At 41.3% G+C, this 24,318-nt stretch overlaps 1 protein-coding gene across 2 annotated transcripts; it reads right to left on the bottom strand.

Moving 5' to 3' along the window:
* Positions 1-3,331: 3,331 nt before the first annotated feature.
* Positions 3,332-23,967, bottom strand: fam163ba (family with sequence similarity 163 member B, genome duplicate a). 2 transcript variants are annotated; one of them, XM_044053541.1, is made up of 3 exons: positions 22,964-23,967; positions 6,683-6,798; positions 3,332-4,073 (listed from the first exon to the last, which is right to left on the bottom strand). In XM_044053541.1, exons 2-3 carry the CDS (start codon positions 6,773-6,775, stop codon positions 3,636-3,638), a joined length of 531 nt encoding a protein of 176 aa, XP_043909476.1. In that variant the 5' UTR covers positions 6,776-6,798; positions 22,964-23,967; the 3' UTR covers positions 3,332-3,635. The 2 variants fall into 2 exon arrangements, with proteins under 2 accessions (XP_043909476.1, XP_043909478.1); XM_044053543.1 differs by lacking the exon at positions 22,964-23,967 and having other exon boundaries at positions 6,683-7,209.
* Between the last annotated feature and the right edge of the window lie 351 nt (positions 23,968-24,318).

Below are 24,318 nucleotides of genomic sequence, written 5' to 3'. Positions count from 1 at the left end.
TACACTGGAGGTGATTGCGCGCCTAAATAATTTAGCCTGTGCAAGTGCTTATTCATATAAATAATATGCAACAAACACTTTAATAAAGTAATGTCTTCTTGTTCCCTTTTACCATAGGATGCCTATGAGGCAGAGTCTTGCTAAAATGGGCGATATGTGCAGTGCGTATGCCATGGACAGATGGCATCATCATGCAAAATCAAAACAGTACTGATGCACACCATGCCCAACAACAGGTGTTTACCTGCGATTCCAGCTGCACTGACTCAAGCTGAGGTGAACTCTTCTCCCCCTTCTTTAGAATTTTCACAAATTCAAAGGTGCTAGTAATACAAACGCAGGATTCAAAAAGGCACCATCACTTTTCTGAAACTCGTACTGCAGCGTCACCTCAAGAGGTCTCTGTCTTATTATATGTCAACGACGCCGTCTGCACAACGAGCACAAATAAATACATTTCAGGGCAATTTGTCTCGTGGGTGGAATGCACGAGTGACAGTGATTTCCCCCGTTACTGTACTTGCGATTCATGTTAGAAATAAGTGGGAGTTTGAATATCTGCATCAAAGGGAATCCATCATAATGTGAAAGGGTTTTGACGTCTCTGGCAGCGCTGTTGTATTAATGCCATCATAAAATGGCTATTCATGTCTCTGCCAGAGAGGCATCGGTTTAATATCAGTTCCCCGACGCCTCCATCTGTCTGTGGTATGTGCTATTTCTCATTTATTAGCTGTGAGTCATCCTTCTAATAACTACCTCCATTTCCTCTCTCTGAAATAGTTTTTTTTCCTATTGTATTGTAAATAGCCTCTTCTGCTCTAACTCAATCAGTTTTAATGTCACAATCAAACTTCCTCCATTTCCCCCTCTTTAAGTCGTCCTGCGCAGGTGACATTTCATTGTGACTGTCACTTGTGTTACTGTGACAGTGGATGTGTCACCTCTGTCGGGGGTGGTTTATCGTCTCACTTCAGAGGCCCATTCTTGTTGCTTTTAATGCTTCCTCATATAATTAAACACATTTGCTGTCATGACTCTCACCTAATTGCCTCTGGGATGAGGCAGAGGCTCCACTCTCTTTTTCTTCTTCTTCTTGTTCCCCTCTCAGACATGTTCAGACCAGGAATAACCTACAGAATACAACTTTTGTGATTATTTTCTCTCTAAAATCCTTTTATGAACAGACGTTGGGGCGTCAAACAAAAGCAGATCATATTGGGACAGGTTTAGTTTTTCCTAGACAAAACAACAACAACAACAACAAAACATTCTTTCAACAAGAGTGCATAAGAAATGGTCTATGGAAACATAGACTTTGAGCAGAACATATCATTTCACACCACCTTATTCACACCACTTCTCTCCAGGGTGGACCCCACCTTTCACCCTATGTGGAGAATAAAGTGGTAGAAGATGAATGGATGAATTCATTTGGCAGCCAGCAGATCCTGCGAAATTCTAATGAAAAGAAAAACTCCACTGATAAACATCATAGGCACCTTTTTAAACAAGTGCAACACATTTTCAAACGTCCTCATTTGGCTTCGGTGAGATCATTAGCGACAACAGCACAGCGCAAAGGAATTTTCACACCATTTTATTAGCAACAAATGTGTCCGTTAGTTATACATTAGAAACAAGGAACATTTCTGCTGTACTGTACTGAGTCTGAAAAAAACCAACTAGCTCATAAAATAAAGCGAGTAATTCAAATACTTTAAGATAAAAGCAACACGTCATTTGGAATATACACTCGTAATAATAATAATAATTATAATAATATTTCTCTCATAATTATTTATGGCACTACAATTCCTGTGCAACTGTCACATAGTTTCAGTTTCAAAAAGAAGGAAAGCATAGCACTGAGGAACTAACTAGTGTGTGTGTGTGTGTGTGTGTGTGTGTGTACCTAGTATATTTGCAGGAAAGCACAAAAAACATAAAACAAAGCCAGTTACTGTTTCACTCTTTGGGGAAATAAATGAGCATGATACAAATCAACAGAGAGAGAGAGAGAGGAGAACATTTACCATCCATGTGGGATAGTGGGGTGGGATGGTGTCCAAGAAGGGCAATCCAATCGGCTCCAAACTCCTCACACAGCCGCCAGAAAATAATTTCATTCATAAAATGTGTGTCCCATGTCCATAAAACTCCAGTCACAATATCAGGTCTCCAACCAGGCTGGTGTGCCAAGTGTAGGGGGTGTACCAAGAATGACTCCTTCATAGCAAAATAAAACATTCCTCAGTCCTCAGAGAGAGCGAAAGAGAGCGACAGAGAGAGAGAGCGAGCAAGAGACTGCAGTGTATGCTCTGAGCTGTTAAGTATTGTGTCTTTAGAGGTGAATTCATCCTTAACCCATGAATCCAGATATCAAAAAATTGGAGACAACACGAGGAGTGCAGTGAAAAGTCCACAAACGGAAACTTCGGTGAAGATCTATAATGAACTGAGGATGAATCGTAAATTTAAAAGTGTGGCCATTCAAATTTCTTTTCACCTCTCAGTGACCCCTACAGCTTGAGCTTGTGTTACATCACTAATCTGTAAAAAAAAAACTTAAATGTGTTGATACAAACCGACTCATGGGTCTTTGTGTTGACATGAATATTCAGGGTAAAGTGGTGCATGAAAACTTTAACTTACAATTCGTCCTGTACAGTTGTTTATTGCTGCCCACCACTGGGTTTGACATACTTTGGGGTTTACAGGCTGTGTTTAATTGTATGGAATGAGGATTCTATACCTACACGCATACCTACAGGCACACATGCATGCAAGCACACACAACTGGGCACAAATGCAGGAATCCAACCCCCTTTGGCACCTACAATCCGCTCTGCCTGCATGAACCTTAAAAGGTCTTACAATACTGTCGAGTAAAAACACTCTATATTCACTTTGTGTTGTCAGCAGGAGCTCGAAGGAACTCATCTCTCACCAAATTTCAGACTTCTATGAAAGGATGTGGAAAACACTTCATCTTCAATGAGCCCTTTAGGTCTTAAAATATTATGGCCTTTAAATCTATCTAAAATATCTGTGGCAGCTAAAACATGACGTGTTCTTCTGTCCACCCACTCGTAGTGAGTGGTAATCCATATAATCTGTGGATGGAGGAATATACAGATCAGTCCATCACATAGGAGAAAAACAGCGGTCGTCTCCTAATCATATTTTGTATGTAGCAGCTAAGGCAGAGAGAGATGAAATCCCTGTCGATTATGTCATTCTGACATAGCAGGATTTTGTCTTTGTCTTGTGTAGCAGGGTCCAGGGGATGTAGGGGGCGACACAAATAACATCAAATTCCATTCTTGTTAAAAACAAAAAAAAAACAGTTGAAAACTATTTTGTGTTATTGAAAATTAACATTGCCTCTAAACAAGTCATATTATATAAGTGTAAGGTCCTGGACCTGAGCATAGTACCTTTGAAAATGCTATCCTGAGAGCCATCTGAGTCCTCCACTCTGCAAGAGGCGACCAGAAGAATGAGACTAGACTACATTAAGCAACATTAGACTGGACTAAACTGGTCAAGAAGCCAAAAAAGTACAAAGTCTGACTCAAGTCCAGTCCAACTTAGGCCTTTTCCATGCCATTTATAAATGAACCTGCACCGAGCTAAACATCAGTACTGATGCTACAGCTGCGTGTGAACATGTCCCTCATGGTGACCGACCGTGCAAGGTTGGGTTTGCGATAGTTTGAAATGTTCACAGGCACAGGTAGTTCCAGGTCCTGCTGCTGGACACTGCGGTAGCTGACCCGATCACCTCCATTCCTCAACCCCCCATCTGGCTGGTGATGGATCTGCGGCTGAGGCGGCTGGAGGTAGAAAGGCAGCTCATAGTGTGTACATGACGGACAGAAGGTCTGTGAGCGGGTCAGTTTCCGGGCCAGTGGAGGGGTGGAGAAGAGGGCGGGGCCATTTGGGATGGAGGAGGCGGCCGTCGCCGCCACAATGTTGTGATTGGAGTGGACCGGCGGGAGGCGGGATGTGACGGCAAAGTCTGGCTCCTCCTCCTCCGACTCTGACTCTTCCTTCTTACAGCAATAATACTGACGGTGGACAGAGGGAGGGAAGATAACATGGAGGAGTGAAAATGTTGTAAACAGAAGGTAAATAAAATAAACAGAAAAGAAAGAATGTTAGTTTGACTTTAAATGTCAACATTTGCCAAATCATGGTGTTGGCAGAGAATAAATGGTGTCTAGCCAAAAAATCAGCATAAAGAGATTTGTGCATGATCACAGAGAAACATAAACACCAATAACATCAGTGCGGCCTTGATCATTATTTACATTTATAAACAAAGTCGTACTATCACAACTAGTTTGCACACTGTTTAGGGAGCAATCTTTTCATATCCCCACGAATATCACTGAAACAGCGATTATGACCACTAACTCCACAGGAAAATGTTTACTTAACAAATTCAGTGTGTAAAATTAAGGTGAAGATTAAATAACTATACTTTATACTACGGTATACTCACCTTATAGTATGAATTATTGTTTTTTCATTAGCCCATATTTAAATTCCATATTTAAATATTTAGATTCTCCAACACACTTGGAGGTGAGAGATGTTCAGCTGCAACATGGAGCTTCATACATTTAAGTTGTAAATGAAGTGAGAAGAAGGCTTGTTTCCCCACAGAATTCCAAGAGTTCTTGTCTTGTCTGTCCCACTCCTTGGGCTTCATTTTCAAATTCAACTAAATACTTTTTAATAAGAATCCCATGAACTGTAATCAGCCTTTTAAGTAAGAGAAGATGACATGCAGTATGGTCATTTCCACTTAAATCCGGTTGCAAAGTTGTCTCCAGTTGAGCTCCATAAATAAATTGCAGTTTTATACAAAGTGCTTTACAATTGGCCCTTTGATCCACTCACACACCATGAATACACCTGCCTTGACCATTAGGAGCCATTTAAAGTTTGGTGTTTGCTCAAAGTCACTTAAGGACACAGACGAGAGAAGCCAGGGGCTGAATCCACAATGTGTTAGGAGCCACAAGCTCTGCTCTGGAGCCAACCTGTTCAGAGCGTGTGAATCCCATGTGTCAGACATTAGTTTTGGATACAATCACAGTCAAATTATTAAACCATTATAATTACTTTCAGCCCAATTACTTTTTGATTCCCATCCCATCCCTCCAGCATAAACAGAAACAGCACATCCATGAGGGAAAAAGATGCCTAATAGAATAGAATTAAGATAATGGCAAGAGAGACACCACAATGCCAACATTAAACCCAGTAATTAAGTTGATTTTAATTAAATATCAAAGGAGCTTTTTTTTAACTGTAAGGGTAAGAGGGAAATTTACTTTCCACTGAGGGAAAATATGTATTTTTCATGTCTTGAAAACACATGCCACTATTGGTTGCTCGAAGTTGGGATCATAATTTTGTGCTGATTAAAATCTACATAAATAATCAGGGTTCGGGTCAATTAGAATCTAGGCTACATGATGAAAAAAAAGATTAAGATGCTCTTACAAACACTTACTGCACCTTCATCACATGATGGAGATAGTGATAAAACAAAAAAAACCACCTACCAACACCTTGTTGTAAGGCAGGTAACGTGCCAGGCTATTTCTTGACTCTGAGTAGTTGCCAGGCAACAGGCAGGTGAGAGTTGAGACATGTCCAGCACATGATATCCATAAAAAATGTTATTGCTATTTTGGCACTTTCACGTCTGTGGAACAGTGGTGAAGCGAGTTGTGCGTCAACAGGAAGGTTGGGGATTCAATATCCAACTGCTGCTCCTGGCGGCTGTACCAGTAATGTGAGGTGCAGTGTGTGAATGGGTGAATTGTGCTTACTGTATACTAAATAATTGTGCTTTAGTGGTGCTGGTAGGTGGGTCATTACAAAGCCATTTTACAGACATGAGGGCGGCAACAATATTCTCATCAGACCCTTAAGCAGAGGGCAAATAAAAGAATTTGTTCAAAAACGTTGAACTGCTCCATTTAGAAATTTACTAAAATATGAAAGTGTGTCTGTACGCCGAATATATTGTTGGAGCTCCAGGGACGGATAAAAATAGCAGAATAGAGCTCCACATGTTGGAATAGCAAATAATGCTCCCCGGTGGTGTTATTAGTGTGATGTTTTGATTGAACTGCAGTTTGTAGAGCATAAAAAAAACAAAACAAAATTCCGTTTATTCATTTTAACCCGGTGAGACCGGTTATCTGAATATAAGCGACAATGTTTTTTTTTTCCTTCAAAGCTAGGTTTAGAAACACTTTAGGAATTTGTAAAGTTGGTTTGTTGTTGGGCCAAATGCTAAGGCGTTCTGTTGCATGGTGTGACTTTAGAAGAGCCAAAACTTATTTTGTGTGTGAAGTTTGAACCAGTTTCTGCTCTACAAGCTGAAGAACTGTTTTCTCCTAAATTACAGTGATGGGCATGTGGTCAGCCCATCACTGTAATCCAGGCTGAAATATCTTCAATAATGTATGTTTCACATGAAATTAAGTATAATAATATCTACACATGTGTGGTTAGAGGGAAAATCCCAGCATCCTCTGAAACACTTCCACAGATGAACACCTGGTAATCACCAAAGAGCTGTGAAGGACACATCTCACCTTCTACTTTGCAATCAAATGATTGTAAGAGAGGTTAAACGCCGCCGTGACCTCACCTGCAGCCTACAGTAGCACAGTACTGCGATGATAAGGAGTAATATCACTGTCGCTAGAATTCCACCGGTGATGACCACTGTCCCGGCTGTCATTCGAATGGCTCTCCATCAACACCCTGCAGAGAGACAGAGAGAAAGAGAGAGAGAGAGAGAGAGAGGAGAACGCACACGATTCATCAAGCTTTATTAAGTAGATTATAACACTATGTCGTCTCAGTGGTGCTTATTGAATTATCCAGCAGTTAGGAAGCCATGTAATTGAATCATCCACCAAACGCTGCTCTTGATATAGACAGGATCTCTGACAGTAACACATAGGAAGTGTGACAGAGACCGAGAGAGAGAGAGGGAATCAGCGTTCTTGCAGAAGTGAAGATGAGATGCAGAAGTGAGAGGAGAAGTAAGAGGTACGTCTGGAGAGCTGAAGAGGAAAAGCAAGTGATTGAAACTAAATCAGAGCGGGTGATCAGATAAACGACGTGGGGAGACAAAGTGATCGAGGGGGATGGAGACGATGATGTGAGATGAATGAGCAGAAGTTTAAAATGAAACACAGGGTACGTGGTGCGTTTTCTGATATTTTTGAGCTCATGCAAAACATACGGCTGATTTCACGCCCCCCCGGGATTAAAACACGTCTAATCTCTGAGGCTTTTTGTTTATGTCTACTTCTTCTGAAAAGATATTTCATTGATCTAAGGTCAGAATCATCTACTAGAGTAGTCAGCATCATAATAATTGATTGTAACAACAATGACATGGATACGTAGCTGCTGCAGGCAGAACAATGGTTGAATATTGGTTTTCATTCACATGTTTTGGGATTGCAGCGGTCTATTCAGGCGGCAACAGGTTGTGACATCACCCTTTTTAAAGCTTCCAGAAACAGAAGTTCCGTAATGTCAAGGCTCTTATTGGATGATACCAGGTGTTAATGCATCATTTCCTCTCTAAATGGTAAAATTATTTACAAAATAGGCATTATGTGTTATTAAAAAACTCAAAACGAGTGCCTGAGACCATTAACTCCTGAGGAAAATGTTTACTGATGTTGTAAACAAAAAGGAAAATGGGCTCTTATTCAGAGTTCTTTTTAAAAGAGTTGCCCCCTAGTGGCTATTCAATAAATCCTTATTTCCTGGTTGGCTTGAGGAGGACACTGATGAGGTGAACATGGACAAATGCAACAGATGACCTGGGGCAAATCTGAAATCTAATTCTGAAACTCTCTGCTGATGTTGACACATTTTACTGCACCTTTTTTTTCCTTCTTTTTTAGACTGTTTGCTGTTTTTAGGTTGCCTTGCAGAGTAAGCAGTCATTATCAATGATTGAATAGCGACCTTTCCGACTGCTTAGTAGAACAGCCAATTGTGGTGGCCTCTCTCTGAACTGCCATGTGATTTGTCAAAGTCCCCCATCACTGCCGTGCCCAGATTTCCCTAAGGCCAGGAACAGAGTCTAGAGGGGATTTAGAAGTGCCATTCGCTCTCGGAAACACTTTGAGTTACACTGCACTGAAAGGTTATTATGAAATTATTTCTCAGTAATGCCAAAAATATGGTGCCTGCCCCAGGTTTCATTGATAAAGCGAATGTGTTATAGAACACAGCATAGAACTGCAGATAGTAGAACAATGTATACCATATACAGTATGTAGTGGTTCCACAGTTGTTCCCCGATGCATCAGCAATCAGGAACACAGCCAATATGTCAGCGATGCCTTGATATCAGTGGATGTTTGAGGACACTCCTGAAAGGGCCTTGAGGACACTCCTGAAAGGGCCTTTCAAAGTCACAGTGAAACAGCGTTTTGAAAGCCTCCTTAATCAGATTCATCCCCTAATGAAACAGGGATCATTTAAAAGTCTAGACCACAGGGGGAATATCAAATGATGCAGCGAAAACAAAACAGCCATGATAGGATTAATGCTCTAAATCAACAACGAGCAGAAAAGGGAGAAGAATCGTGCACAAGGAGCAGCGCAAGGCAGAAACGAGCAAGGACGGTGACCTTTATTGTATAATTCAGCTCAACCAGAGGTCAGAACAAAGACAAATAGAGAGATTGTGTGACCCTGAGCTTTTAAACCCATTTTCAGTCCACTCTGCACATTCACAGTGTAGATCTGCATTTGATTGGTGTGTGGGTGAAATTGGTACGGCTCATTATTGCAATATTTCATCTTTTTAAACGCTTCCTGCTGCATTCTCTGAAACAGAGCTCTAATATGTATATATATACGTATATATATATACGTATATATATATATATATATATATATATATATATATATATATATATATATATATATATATACATATATATAGGGACATTGTGGTTATGCAAACGTTGCTTTGACCTGCTGTCAATCAAAACACCATGTGACCAGGAAGTATAACAGATAGAATAATATCGACCAATATCAATATATACAACACCTTAAAGTCTATTTATTACATTATTACAGTTATTATATTGAAAATGTAATTACTGTATATGTATAATATCAATGCTTTTTCTTGTGCGGGTGTTTCAATTGACATCATATTGCAATATTTTCTGATATTGGAATAATATCGTGTATCATTCTGTTGTGTAGCGCGTTCTCCATGTCATTTTTTTAATCACTTGTAAAAAATGTTATGTTCCATTAACATTTATATAGGTGGTGTGAAGCAGGCTGAGCCATGATCTTCTTATCAATCATAATATTTATTCAGGTGGGTGGTATTTGTCTTAACACAGGGGGATCTTTGGCAGCTGTCACATAAACACCACCCCCCCAAAAAACAGGGTTGTGAACGCAGTAGTACATCATAAAAACCCTTTGCATCCGTATGATTGACTTGCGACTCTGCTGACCTCATTCTCCATTTCAACCCTCGCCTTTAATTTCCTCTTGTTTTTTTTTGTCTCTACAGCAGCTGAAATACTGTAAGATGCTGAGAGCCGGGAGGCTTTAAATTTCAATTTTACTCTCACAAGTAATGCGCATTCATCACAAAACAGTGTAATGACATTCAGATCGTCAAAAGCGGGTCCTTAATGTCCTAAGAGGCAGGGAGAGTGCGTCGACAATTCACTGAACTCTTTCCTGTTCATGAATACAGAAGGGCCTCAGGTGTCCGTCACGGTGATGGCTGTTACGCACACGTGATCACACGTAAACGTAATGAAGAATCACACACCGTCACATCGTGAAGTGCTGTACCTTTGCAGGACGTGGAAAGAGAACGCAGCAGCACAGACGCACAAAGCGGATTTTCAGTTTATTTTAACGGTCGGTGTTGCTATTAAAATGCATATTGTGCACATATGAGCTCAGATGCATTACATTTACAGTACTGTACAGTACCACTGCTGCAACAGGGTTGTTCAATGACATAACTGCATTTCACGCCTCTCATTTGATGTGACCTCTAATATAGTATAAACACATATTAGGAAAGCATATCACAGTAATTCTGAGCTGTATCATAGCCATATTTGTAACTCCAGTGGTTTAATTGAACCACATTTTTTAATTTTATTACAATATTTTAATGGGAAATCATGTTTTGCCCTTAATCTATAAACCAGTATTATTTGTATTCTGGGGTCTTCTTTGCTTGTTACCTGGCATATGTCATTATTATAAAAGGGTACTAAATAGTGCGTCTTTGCGCACCTGTCACCATGGAGTCATTCTTTTTTCTTTTTTTTTAAAAGACAGAAAAATGGTGTCACCCCAGGTAAAAAAAAAAACATTGGTATATATTTTGGGAAGCCTGAGGATATTTGACACATGTGGCAACAGACCTTTTCCTTCCATGGCACCCACAATCTGGAAGTGTCACAGGACCACACAGCCGACACAGTATTGTGGATAATTGCCTGAAACCAAAAATAGGCCAGCGGGCTTGTGACTAAGCCATGTTTCAATGGCACAAGCCATTAACAGCAACGAGCGCACAGCAGCATGGGTCTAACTCAGCTGTGACATGGACACGCCCGAAAATAGAAACACAGAAAAAAAAAGTCATCTCACAGGAACTAAATAGAGATGAACAGTCATGCTGTTTCCTGCCTGTTCGCGTCACGCTTTACAGTGACTTGGCACCAGTTTTCACTTCCAGCAGGACTTTATGCAAACAAATCTCTTTAAGCAGCAGCTATCACTCGCATGCACTGCAAACTATTTACCAAATGACTGACAGCTCTGACCTTCTCACCCTGCGAAAAAAAACACAACAACCTTTAAATCATGCAGCATTCCTGTGTGGGTAACTTGTCTAAGCCGTATTAGCTTTCATCCCAATATGTCTCTCTGGAGACGCGCTATACAGTTAGAATGGATCAGGCAGTTTGTACAGTAGCTCAGTCCACACAGACACAAAGACAACTTCTCTACCCTAAAGCTGTAATGCAGCTGGACTCTAATCCAATCAGAAAGCCACACAGTGCACCAACCAAATCAATATACAAGAACAAGAAGGACAGAGCAGTTTGGCCTGAAAGGCTTTGAGTTAGAACAAGAAGGAAAATGCAATAACTATGGATATATAAATGAGTATGTGTTTTGGGTTATTCACTATCAAGCCTTAACTGAATGCTAAAGCTGAAGGATTAATAGTCTTTAAGGTTACATCCTCGCATTAGAGTACTTAATAACTACCTGGTTTTAAATCCATATAACGCTGTAAACATTGAACTATAACTTGACTTACAAAGTTAAATTGGGAGTCAAGTCACAACCGCAGTATTTACACAAATCATTAATCTGACTAACGGTAATGATGCGTTTCTTATTAACAATAGCCCAGACAACTAAGAGTCAAAATCATTAGAATGCACAGACTGACAGGGAAGCATCTCCCTCATCAAGGATTAATGCAGTGCAGATCATTGTTTTGCTGCCTGTGACTTTACTGTTGTACAGCAGTGCAACTGTTTGCTAAGCAGGACCTGTGTTTACAGCTTGTTCCGTGACCTCAAATAAACAATTTCAAGGTTAAAAACACACAAGATATTTGGGATATTTGGGATCTAGTCTACTGTGTTTGCTGACACGTGTTGTTACACAAAATAATATGCTGTATATTATGAGAGTGAAATTCATGACCTGTGTTTTTCCATGTTATAGCTAATAATGTAACTAAAATGAAAACTACTACCTAACCTCTGATCTTGTCCCTTTGTCTCTCTAATTGATGCACACACACACACACACACACACACACACACACACACATACACACACACACACACACACACACTATGCAGGGAAGAGCCTGGTGGCAGAATAATATGAATAATGATGGCTTTGTGTGTCTAGAGTACAAAAACAAACACACATTCCTCAAAACCTTGACTTGCAAACAAACCCTATGGAAGTCATTATATATGTATGCACACACACACACACGCACACACACACACACACACACATACACACACACACACACATAGAGACATGTATACACAGCGTACAATCGTAGTCTCTCTCCTGGGGCTTCCTTAATCAGATCACTGTTTGAGGGATGTGTTGCGGGAAGGCGTCGAACAGTATTAATTATTTAACCACACACACACACACACACACACACACACACATACACACACAGAGAGACATACAAACACGTAACTCCAACGGGACATGCACTGGAAGGAGGCAAAGTTGTCCGCTCAGCAAGTTTTGCTGGTATTCATCCACAGGAATGACAAGTGGTTTTTTGGAGCAAGAGAAGAACAGCATCAGGGGCACACACACACACACACACACACACACACACACACACACACACACACACAAACACACAAACACTCAAGAGCAATAATTTTAGCACTAGCTAACATGCTCAGACAGTGGGCTTTGGAATAAACTGCCACGCTTTGATGAAACATGGCAGGGATCACAGTGGAGGTCTTGCTAGGAATAATGGCTGTTGACAGGCTTTCAGTTCAGTGGGGGTGAAGCGCACAGTAGGTGGCGGATTCCGAGTCGCACACAGGGAGACAATAACATGCCCTAAGAACAATGGGATGAACTCGATTACAGATGTAGCCGTCAGAGAGTGCTTTCACCACACACACACACAGACACACAGCGACACACAGACACATTTGGAGGCATAGACAAAGCCACAGTATGAATGACGCCCTCAAGAGCGGGAATTTGCTTTAATGCTCACAGAAACAAAGCTCCAATCGTATAAAGAAAGCCTCGCGGAGAAATGCTTCATCCAGGGTTGAGAATATGTCTGTTCAATTACAGCACAATAATAACCTGTTAATCAGCGAGTATTCAAGTAACATTTTGCCCAAAAAAATAACAACAATATTTTCTATAACTCCCACCTGCAGTGCAGACCAATTTGTCTGAGGATAGTGGAATTCATTTATTTAGATAGATAGATAGATAGATAGATAGATAGATAGATAGATAGATAGATAGATAGAGATACTACTATCTACTACTGTACTGCTGCAAAAACTCCTGCAGCACGGTTGTAATCTGATTAGGATATACTGTATATACACATTAACATCATGCTGTGGAAATTGGAATGATCCACATCTCACTCACAATATTTCTTCTCCTAATCATAGTCATTAATTCACATACTGCTCTATATCTGTTTGCAGTCTTGACACAAATTGGACATGAAATGCTAAATAAATAAATTGATCATTTAACAGTGGATCACTTCTTCTCAGTGATTATCTGGCATCCTTGCCGGGAAGACATGGACCCCAGGAGATCACTACACCATGCTGTTGTGTTTTGTCATAAAGACGTTAAAGCATTTAACGTCCTTAAACTGACAATCTGACATTCACACCCGCTTGCACGCTGTGACCATCTCGCTGTGCAGACGGGTGGGTGTCAACATCTGTCTCCTGCTCTTTCCTATCATCACTTACACAACTACTTATATCACACTTAACGTGAACAACAGCGCTCCTCCAAGAGGTGAATGCTAAAGACACCTTTTTTTTTTCCACAATGGGCTGAAGTAAACACAATTTTAGATAAGCTTACAAATTCCTCCATAATCCTTGACACAATATTAATCCCGTGTGAATGTGCTGATCCCGACAGTGGCGTCACTTGTTTCTCCCTCTCAGGCTCTTGGCTCAGATTGCTTGAGCATAAAATTTAACTGCGCTCACTATTTTTTTGTACTTTACTGCTGCTTCTTTGTGTCCCGGCAACCACATACGAGAATAATGGCATCGCACGCCGAGCCTGAGGCAAAGGTTTCTAACCTCAATCCTGGAATGAAAGGCAATGGCCAGCACTCGCTCATCTCCGACAATGACCTTGAATCGGGTATAAGGGAAATCCCAGAGGTAACCAAGGGCGAGAGAGCGAGATGCAGACATAATTTGGGGTGTGTGTGGAGAAAAGACAGGGACTGGTTTCTTTTGGTAGCTGAGCCAGGAATAGGTTTTTATCCTTCTCATGTGTCCTAGCAACGTGGCCAACGTTTCTGTAATTAGAGCCCCTCTGTGAACGATACATCATACAAATGGCTCTTGGCCAGTGTGGACTTAGCGCCGCGAGGACATTTAAAAAACTTAATGGTGACCTTGGGGTCCCCATTTAATTATACCGCTCACTAAATGTCTCTCATCCATCTGAATGACCTTGCCTCGTTGTTCTCCCAGTTCAAATTGCATGCTGGTGTATACGAGGACCAGCTGAAACATGGTTGTCATGCGGGGAAAATGAACAAGAACTTTAAATTTGATTAAGAAAATGAAGGGGCAAAACCTTCTGAGTGACCTTCAGGGTGGTCGTGATTCATAAGTGAAAAATACACACAATACAATGAAAAAACAAAAGACAACACATTGGCTAACTAGCACGTTTCAGACTATTTATGGTGGGTTCCGCCCCTACGTTATAGCAGAGAAGGATAAACCGGATAACATCATTAAAGGCGAATAGAACCCATCAGAATAGAATAGAAACACTGATTTCAATGGATTCAAAGTGTTCCGTGTTATTGTCTGCTTTCAAATCACCCCGGAACAATTGTGTATGTCACATTCTGTCAGCGTGCCACGGCACTTCCTGCTCCTCCCCTTCTGCCATGCCATGCTGTACTCCCCGCTGTGCAAATAATACCAGCAGTGTGCGTGTGACACCCTATAATCTTGACTCCAGCAGCCGCTGAAGTTGGCTCAGGAAATATCACAATCCTCTCAACTAACCAGCTGAAGGACTCGCGGACAGTTCGTAGCCCTGATAATGACTGATCCGAGGTGAACAGGTGTCTTCATGACACGTCAAGGATCGTGAAGGAAATATGTGGATTTATGAGGGCGGTGAGTTGACAGAATATTTACAATAGGCCCTGAATAAAAAAAGTATTCAGGGCCTATGAGTTTGAAGAATATCACACAGCTTGATTGCAGACACGTAAATTAGCCATAAGTTTATGACACGTTCATTCATTCCACAGCTGTAGTCTTAGGTCTTCTAGGTCTTTCTACAGGATGTCACCGACTTCCTCCGATGCTGATTCAACAAGCTCAATGAGCCACTGATGACGCAGCAGAGTCGCGGAAGCCAATTCCAGTGGTTTGCTACAGCGGCAGAATGACAGCTCAATGTCAGCTTATACTAACAAGCAACCACTGCAGCCACGACATTCTGACAAAAACATGCAAATCTACAGAGCTCTGTATTTGTGTGGCCTACATATATATATATATATATGTATATATATACATATATATATATACGTATATGTATATATACGTATATATATACATGCACACACACTCGTTTAATCTAGGCCACAAGTCACGGCCGACGTGAGTGCGTGTAGATACGCGGTTGTAATTTGTACGCGAACAGAGGTATTACGGTATTTGAGGCTGCGGGGGGAAAACAATTTATCCCTATGTGTCTGTTTCCCCTCTCACTCACACACCTCCAGCAACTGCATTGTAATAAAATAAGCAGTAGTTACAGCTTCTGCTTAGTGTGTAAATACAAGAAGCAATTCAACAGCGTCTGCAGTCTCAGGGACCCACAGAAAACAAACTATTTTTTTCCCTTTTCTTGCTGCTGCTTCCAATTTTTTGGGGTCAATACAGTGGATCTTCTTTTTCGTCACTGTTGATTTAGCACAGATTTTTACACCGGATGGTCCTCCGGGTGTAACCCTCTTCATTTATCCAGGCTTGGGACTATGCTCCCACAGTGACTGGATATATAAGGCTATTTTGGTGTCTTTTCCCAGGGACACAGTGGAGCCTGACACTGATCCCCTGACCTGAACAGACCATTCTGTTCTATTCTATTCTATTCTACACTAGACACTGCCTGGACTTGGTTCCCTTTCGGTTTGTAAGTTCAGTGTCAGTCACGTCTGCAGCTGAGAAATCACAGTGACAGAGGAGACGGTCTGTTGTGACACACAACGGTCCACAGGGACCTCCTGATGTGGAAAAACGTTAGCCGTGCACACGCGCCGATAATACTGTGCCGAGTCTGCCACTTTGACAGTTTAATAGATTATTACAGAACATGGTGACGTGTACACACATGTGTGAACCTTCCTTCTGGCTACACGGTCTTAATATGCTGGCCCTCAAATAAATGTGATCTCCTTCCTGGATTAGATAAGACACCATTAGATCACATTTTTACACGTTCCCCTCTCTCTTCCCAAGCAACTGCATATTATGAATTAAAAGTTAGGAGGATACATCTATCTATGAAATGATGAAATATACAGATAGGAACACTTTTTAATATTGACAATGACTCAGTATTCCCAACTAATTGAGATGTGGGTTGGACAGGCTGTCTTACAAAAAAGCAAAGTGTCATGAAACATCTTGTATATCAAAATGTCATTTTGCAACTTGGATGGATGAATGTGTGGCAACACTCTCCCATATGTTAGACTGTTACAGTGTGATCATATCTGGATCTGTTGATGAAGGTGAGATCACTGGAATATTTTCTATAGGGAAACGCACAACCTGTCAGTGGTATTCCAGTTGTAAGATATCGATATATTCCTCAGATGGTACGATACAATTATTGAAAAAACCCCAACAAAAAACAGGAAACCATGTCAAAGATCACAGGTAATTATGGTTTTCATATTTGATCTTGTTTGCCAGTGTACAATCAAACCTCCTGTTGTTTCCAGTTGTCACATGTGTCAACGTATCAAACAAAAAAAAACAACAACAGCATTGAAGGGTAAAAATACATTTCCTTTGACATAACTGCAATTTGAAGTGGCAGTTGAACTCAATTTTGGAACATTTATTTCGCAAAGTCTTGATGGACATTGGAACAGGACAAGCCCATTTTTCAATTTCATCTGTTGCTCTTTTCATTTTTTCTCCAAATGTTGCTCTTTTTCTTCTTTCTTTTTAACATCAGAGTTTTTTGTGACCGGAGTCTTTGAGTGGTGAGATAGATAAAAGAGAGGCTGCTTGTTTTTGCAGCCTGTTTGATTGTGCAGCGTCCTGAGCCTCTGTTGAGTCAAGGACATGTAACCTGACCAGTCACACAGGCTGATATTTCATCTAAATGTATGCATTGAAATGCACCATACAGTGAATGCACGCACACACACACACACTAAGAGGCACATGCACGCATGCCTCTCCAGAGTCCAGCGTAAATGTAGTGAAACAAGAGGTGGTGCAGTGAAGGTCATGTCATATTAAAGCATCCTAACCTGGTTATGGCAGCGCTCACTGCTACTTAACCCCAGCTGCTGCTCTTGTTGCACGCATCTGACAAAGCATATGGTCTGTGCAGGCGAGGAGAGGAGAGGAGAGGAGAGGAGAGGAGAGGAGAGGAGAGGTCTGCTCTGGCAGCAGCAGTTTTGTTGTGTAATAGCATTTAACTAGAAAGTTATGAGTGTATGCATTTATTTTTTATGTACAAGGAGCTACTTGCAATTTGTTTTCATGTCCAAATCCATATTGCTGGCACACTAACAGTAATGCCATTCACTTGCTTTTGTTCTCAAGTGCTCCGTGCTGTCCAGCTCTCTTTCTTTCTCTTGTCCCTGTGGACTTGTTTTTTTATTTCTTTTTACTAATGTCCATTCAGACACTTTATCCATTTACATGGCTCTTTGTCTCCCTCCCTGCTCTCCTCCGCCACAATAACTCTCTCTGTTAAGTGGACGTTCACTGTCTTAAAGAGCACAGGATGTTTTAAAGCACCAACTTCTGACGCAGAAATGGACCGAGATCTCGGAAGTTACACATCTGCACGACTGAGGAAATCATCAGATTTCATTGACTGCAAAAAAATGTTTTAATTCATTCATCTTCTAGCACTTTATCTTCCACCTGAGGTTGGGGAACATGAGAACATGCAAACTTCAAGCAGAAAGACCCTTGTTCTGAAAATATACTATGCAGAAAATATAATTCTAACATTGAAACATCATTAAATTATGCACATTAATTCATTTTTCTTCCTATTCCTTCCTTTCTTTTTTGGGGCAAATTCTCTCTCTGTGACATTTCTGTTTCCATCCCGTGAGCACACAGAGGACATGGACCTCAGCCCATGCAAAGTGTTTAAATAATCTGCTCCGAGCAGGCGTGTGTCAGAGGGCACACAACGCAGCCAAATGACACTGAAATTGCAGTAGAACACTACATTGCCAATAGTACATCCTCTGCTTTTCCTGTATTCCAACTGTGGGGAATCGTGAGTGACAGGTAACAAAAAAAACATAGAAAAATAACTGGAACAGACAAGCAAGAAAAAATGTGCTTGAGGAAAAAAAATATATGCCACTTTGCCAGTACACCGATGTCAGTCTTGGCAAGCGCTTTAAGCGTTTAATCTTGACCTCCTGTAGGCTTCCTATTAAATTCCACTGATTGAAATAATTGGTCAGCAAGTCAGCAGCTGAATCATCACAATCTAATCTACGTCCATCCATCAGAGCAGCAACAACAGAAAGAAAGAACAAAACTATGGTGATCATCGGCCAATAGAGAGGGACTGGAAAAGCAACAGCATTTTGCTTTTCACTTTTTTTTTCCGTCTTCTTAAGTGTTGTTGAGTCTAAGTTATGATTCATTTTACATTGCATGTTTAATAGTGATATAAAGTAGCAATAATTGTGCAGAATTGGACAATTTTTCTTTTCTTTTTGTTCATAAAAAACGAGCCAAGCGAACTTCGAGCTGTGACGTATTTCTGAATTTCACAAATTCAATCCGATTTTAAACACCCTGAGTACTTTTTGCTCGGGTGTGTTTATGTAGTTGGTTTATATACTTTCTTTTCATCAGATTGCCTAGGTTGTGCTGAGAAAAGGATGTAATTATTATTGCACATTCTTATAGCCTCTGTATATGGCAGCCGAAATGCTCTGTGTTCTAAGGGTTATTAAAGACAGAGACTTAAAAACTTCACTGCATAATTAAACTGGAGAAAACATGCAGGTTGTACAAGTGGATGGCTGAAGGAATTAGCAGTAAGAGGACTAGAAGAAGATAGGAATGTGCAGAAATAAAGAGGAAGAAAAAGGCAGCGCAGGTTAACAATGAGAGGACAGACCGGAGGTAAACCTGCACTTCATGAAATGTATAGATAATTAATGGGAATGTGATAAAAGCTCAGGAACGGTGGCTGCTCAGTTGTTAGCGCTAATGGTCAGTGCTGAAGAGGCAGCGTGAGTTAAAGTATGAAAGGGGGTCTTGGGGTTACTATGGCGACAAGGCTATTATGGACCAATGTTTTTTCCATGGCCTTTTTCTATTTTTGAGTGGGTGGTTTATGTTTATGACTTAAGTTCTGGTCTGATTGTACCTGAGCACACTTCTGTGCTAATCTCTGAGCTGATCAAACTCAAGCGCGGTGCAGTCAGGCAGAAAACGCAGAGATGCATAATGAGATACGCCGCAAAAAGAGTTGGATTTATGAACGCAAATCTCTCCTCCCATGTGCTGTGATCAACTCTACTGGCAAACTGAGTCATGACCTTGCTGAGCTTCTAATTTCCCAAAAGGAACATGCTGACATTTGCACTTTTTCAGTCTCTGATTTAACAACATATGCAGCGAGAGTTGGTGATCCTAGACTAAGCGTATATGCTTTAAACATGACTTTGCATTTTACAAGTACGGATGTAAAAGCATGGGATGTCTGCCTTTATTAATATATGCGGCTTGCTGCAGGCCACACAGACAGGTTAGCTGTGCAAATGGGCTAAAGGAAATGCTTACTTTATACATCACACACACACAGAGGAAGTTATTGTTATCAATACACTTTAACGTTGAGAAACCAGCAAAAACAAGATTCTCTCAGTCAAATTACACATGTCACGTGTCATAAAGAGATGCCAACACTATCCAACATGGACTTAACCTACGTGAGTGTACAGTTCTCCACGTCCATGGGTGATTGTAATGGATGGATTAACTTGGATAAACAGGTCTGAACGTTTATTTAACTTGACCTATGCGACATTGCATTCAGGGGAAATCTGCAGCAGAACAACTGCAGTTCCTCTCCGGCTCTGACCTTGAATTCAGACAAAATAAACGGACTAAACCAGGAGGCCAGATAAGCCAACCAATACAAACACATTTGAAACTGTTCATATCTTCAAGGTTCATCCTTGCATTATGGTATAGAACTGAACATGTTGGTGGTAACTCCGGTGGTAACGCTCCAGCTTGTTATTATATATCATATTGTTGCAACTCAAATCTCATTTGTAAAACATGGCAGATAAATCGCAACGATGGATCATTGGTGATTCGTCCAATGAACTTACTTCAGACTTTAATGTTGATAACTTTTCTTTAAGTTTTTTGGTTTATATTAATTGCGTGTCATTGTGAAGTGGGTCTAGTTGTTTGTTTTTGGTTTTAAGAAAATCTGTAGGATTTATGGCTTAAACTACTGAAACCCTGAAAATAAAGGCCTCTGTTTCCCATATAACTAAAACAATTATTGGCACTATTTATATCATAGGCGGATGAAATTCATTGAGGAAAAGCAGTTTCTCCTCATCTCTCTCCATCCCTGCCTCCCTCACCTCCCTTGTACTCCCTGGAATGAGCTTCAGTTTTTTTTTTTACAATCACTCCCTGGGATGAGGCCAGATGACCAACGACTTTGTGTTTGTGTGTGTGCATGCGCACGCCGGCCCTATCTGTGTCTGCGCAGGAACCCCTCTGTGCGTGAGCATGATGTGTGAGCATGTCAGGGTGTAGCGATGAGGAGAGCATTCATAGAGCCGAAGAGGGGGGGAGGGTGCGGCGGCGGGTGGAGGAAGGGAGGAAACGGGTGGTGACTGTTTAACATGATCACAGAGCAGCCATATTCCCTTCCCCCCCAAGTTTCAATCCATCCATCTCCTTTCCCCTCTTTACCTCAGCCACAGTGGATTTATCATGATCCGCCATCCCAAACATGTATTTCAAAAGGTAATTAAGCTGATATGTGATAACACTTTAAACGCCCTGAAAAAAGAGAGGTGGATATGCTACCTAACACTGTTTAAACTCCCCGCCCCAGTCTCTCTCCACACCTTTCTTCATCTTTTTTTTCCATGAACCATGTGTTTTTGAAATTTGCTTTCACATCCCACTCATCTGCTTGTCCTTCAACTCTCTCTCTCTCTCTCTCTCTCTCTCTCCTACTGTAATGACAACGAGGCTGGAGAAGCAGCAGCAGCAGCAGCAGCAGCAGCAGCAGCGAACAGACACACATTCAAGACCCCCACGCTTTGAGGAGGTCTCGAGTGTGTGTGTGTGTGTGTGCACAGATGTGTGCACAGGAGTATGACTGATCTCTCAGGGGAGCAAGGTTCCGGCAAGTGTCACACAGGAAGTCGCCATGGGAACACAAGCCCCTCCTTGTCTTCCCTTATTGAAGGCACTATAAAAACACAGCATGTTGGGGGGGGAGACATTGTGCTCGGACGTCACCCCTCAATGGGCTTTTTGAGGCTAAAGACTTGGTTTAAGTGTTAGTATTAGGACTTGTCATCCATATACGCACATCACAATCATCACAATACCTTTAGCTGTGATATTTACATCCATGAATAAAGCACTGACTATGTAAAAGCTGAACTCACTGTAACACACCCATCCTTAGTGTTTTCATGATCATACAATCTTTTTGTTTTAATTTATGCATGAGAAGAGAGGCAAGCAATCTGGGATATAAAACACAGTAGGATCAATAACACCAGATCCCTTCTAGAGACACACAAGTACAGCATTTATTGATTCATACTGTTCCTCCTTTGGTGTCGTATACATAAGAGTTTAAGTGGAGGCTGAAATTTGGGCTCTCAAATGGCATAATTGTGGAGTTGTGATGCTCTATTAAGAAGGTTTCCTGTCTTACTTTACATAACACAAGTTAGAGTCCAGTGTGGACAGAATGGGAAATACAAATGTCATGTTTTGGCACACATTTGTTCTAGAAAAGGAGAACAACAAACGTATTCCTGACCACTTTTAAAGCACATACAATCCATTAGTATTTCTATTTTCTCCAAGTTTCCCTGTGCTGTTTTAGAGACAGAAAACATTGTGTCACATTAAATCTGTTAACCTAGTAGCTGCACATACTGTAAATAGTCCTGGCTATACTTATTTTTTGACACTCAGTAGAAAGTGGATGTCACCCTGCTTCTCTTTGTCCTTAAATTGTCTAAATTCAATCATTGTATTCACAGTCAGTGCTACGTTTTATTTCCACCAAACCTAAAACTATCTGAGAGCCAACAGTTTGGATGTGACCATAGCTAACAGTTGGTGACAGTAGCTGTGGCTCATGGGCCATGCTGTTTTGTCAGCATGTGGCGAGCCGGGCCAACCAGCAAGTCTGTTCAAAAGCATCAAACCATTTCTTCTCTCCCCTCATCTATCTCTCTTTCTTCTGTCTGTCTGTATCTGTATGTGATGATTCCACAAACCCACCCACTGCTGCAGGCTGACCATGTTTTTAGACAAAGGCTTCTATAAAAACACAATCTCCTGTATGTGGTCCTTAATGTTGGGTATATGGGCTGCAATCAATTATACATGTTCTCGGTGAAATAGGAGAGGAGAAAAGCAATTTTCTTCCATTATACAAGTGTGTCTCTGTCCATGGTGCTGAAAGGCGAACAAATCCCATGATCAACCTACTGAATGTATCTTTAACAATTTATAACATGCAGCAAACTTCGCAGACTTGGCCAGCTGATGCATTTAAAGACAATGTACAAATGAAAACGTATGAATGGGTGAATAGAGAAAAAACTTTTTCGTCTTACCTTCAGAGATAAGAGGAATTCACCATGTCACATCTGAGGAAGTGTTGGGCTCTTGGGAGCTCAGGTTCGGACCTCTGTTGGTTTTGTGGATGGATGGATGGATGGATGGATGGATGTCAGCCTCTTAATAATAGGGTGTGTGATTAAAAAAGTCCACTAAAAAAAAGTAGAATGAGGAGTAATTTGATGCAATCGGATCAGAATAAACTGATTCGGTCGTTAATTCACAGCAAAACAAACAGAAAACGCGTCCTTTATCAGATTTTCCTCATTGATCTTCGTTTCTAGACTTCTTCCTCCAAACATTTCCCGTGCCATTCCATATTTGCAGAGGGAGAGACAAAAAAACAAACACCAACCCACTCCACACGCGATCACACGAGCTCCGACAATGACAGCAGCTTTGGTGAGGATTGGAGTATCCACCACACATACACACACAGTTCCATCCACCTCTTGGAACTGGAGTTGTTTCAACACAGTATAGGGACTGGCTGACCAAAAATAAATAAATAAAAACACTCCTACACAAACATCATCATCACCACCGTCGTGAGCGGAATCAGCAGCGCGTGTGTTTGAGGAGGAGAAACAACTCTCCACATCTCCATCTCTACAACCAGTCCCCCCACCATCCGTGGAGGATATAGTTCAAAGTCCAGGCTACAGGAGAGCTTTCATTTGCACACGCGTCCTTTTTTTTAAAAAAAAAATGTTTTATTATTATTATTTCTCTTCTATCTTATCTCGGTGATCTCCTCCCTCTCCTGTGTGTGCGTCTCTCTCATTTCAGCTGGCCAGTCGCTCTGGAGCCACAACAAAGTGTCTGCAGCTGCTCACAGACGCGGAAAAATAAAGGCTGCACATGTCATGCCCGCCGTTCCTGCACGGACCTCCTCGTGTAGTTATTGCTGATTTCTGCACAGCGGCGTCGCCCGGCGCTGCGCAGCAGACGAGTGCGAGTGCGCTTTAAATCCGAGAGTTGCAAAGGCTGCGAGTGCCTCCACACACACACACACACACACACACACACACTCACGCATGCAGTGAGTATAATGCAGCCTGGGAGATGACGCTTTAGTCACAGGCACAGATTGGTTATGGGAGCTGGAGAGACGAGACGAGACGAGACAGAAGGGGGTAATAAAGAGACAAGATGCTGGATGGGTTATTTTTTGATGATTTTTAGATGAGTGCAAAATACACCAAGAATGCACAGCAAGCACATGTCAAAAAGGAAGTCACTGTTGAGGATCCTGGCTGTATAAGCCTAACTGTATATCAGAAATGCACAGTCTGTTGCTTTGATGGTTGAAGCTAACCAGAAACTAAGAATATATTGAATAGCCACCAGA

This window comes from Solea senegalensis, linkage group LG21, assembly GCF_019176455.1.
Source record: "Solea senegalensis isolate Sse05_10M linkage group LG21, IFAPA_SoseM_1, whole genome shotgun sequence".
Taxonomy (NCBI): domain Eukaryota; kingdom Metazoa; phylum Chordata; class Actinopteri; order Pleuronectiformes; family Soleidae; genus Solea; species Solea senegalensis.
Note: the sequence above shows the minus strand (reverse complement) of the source record. Positions and strands in the feature narration are given on the sequence as shown.

Bases quoted from the DNA above. Each gene is read 5' to 3' on its own strand.
- fam163ba (XM_044053541.1), bottom strand. From the start codon at position 6,775: ATGACAGCCGGGACAGTGGTCATCACCGGTGGAATTCTAGCGACAGTG. The intron at 4,074-6,682 runs GTGAGGTCACGG...GTCCACCGTCAG, and splicing joins TGTGCTACTGTAGGCTGCAG to TATTATTGCTGTAAGAAGGA.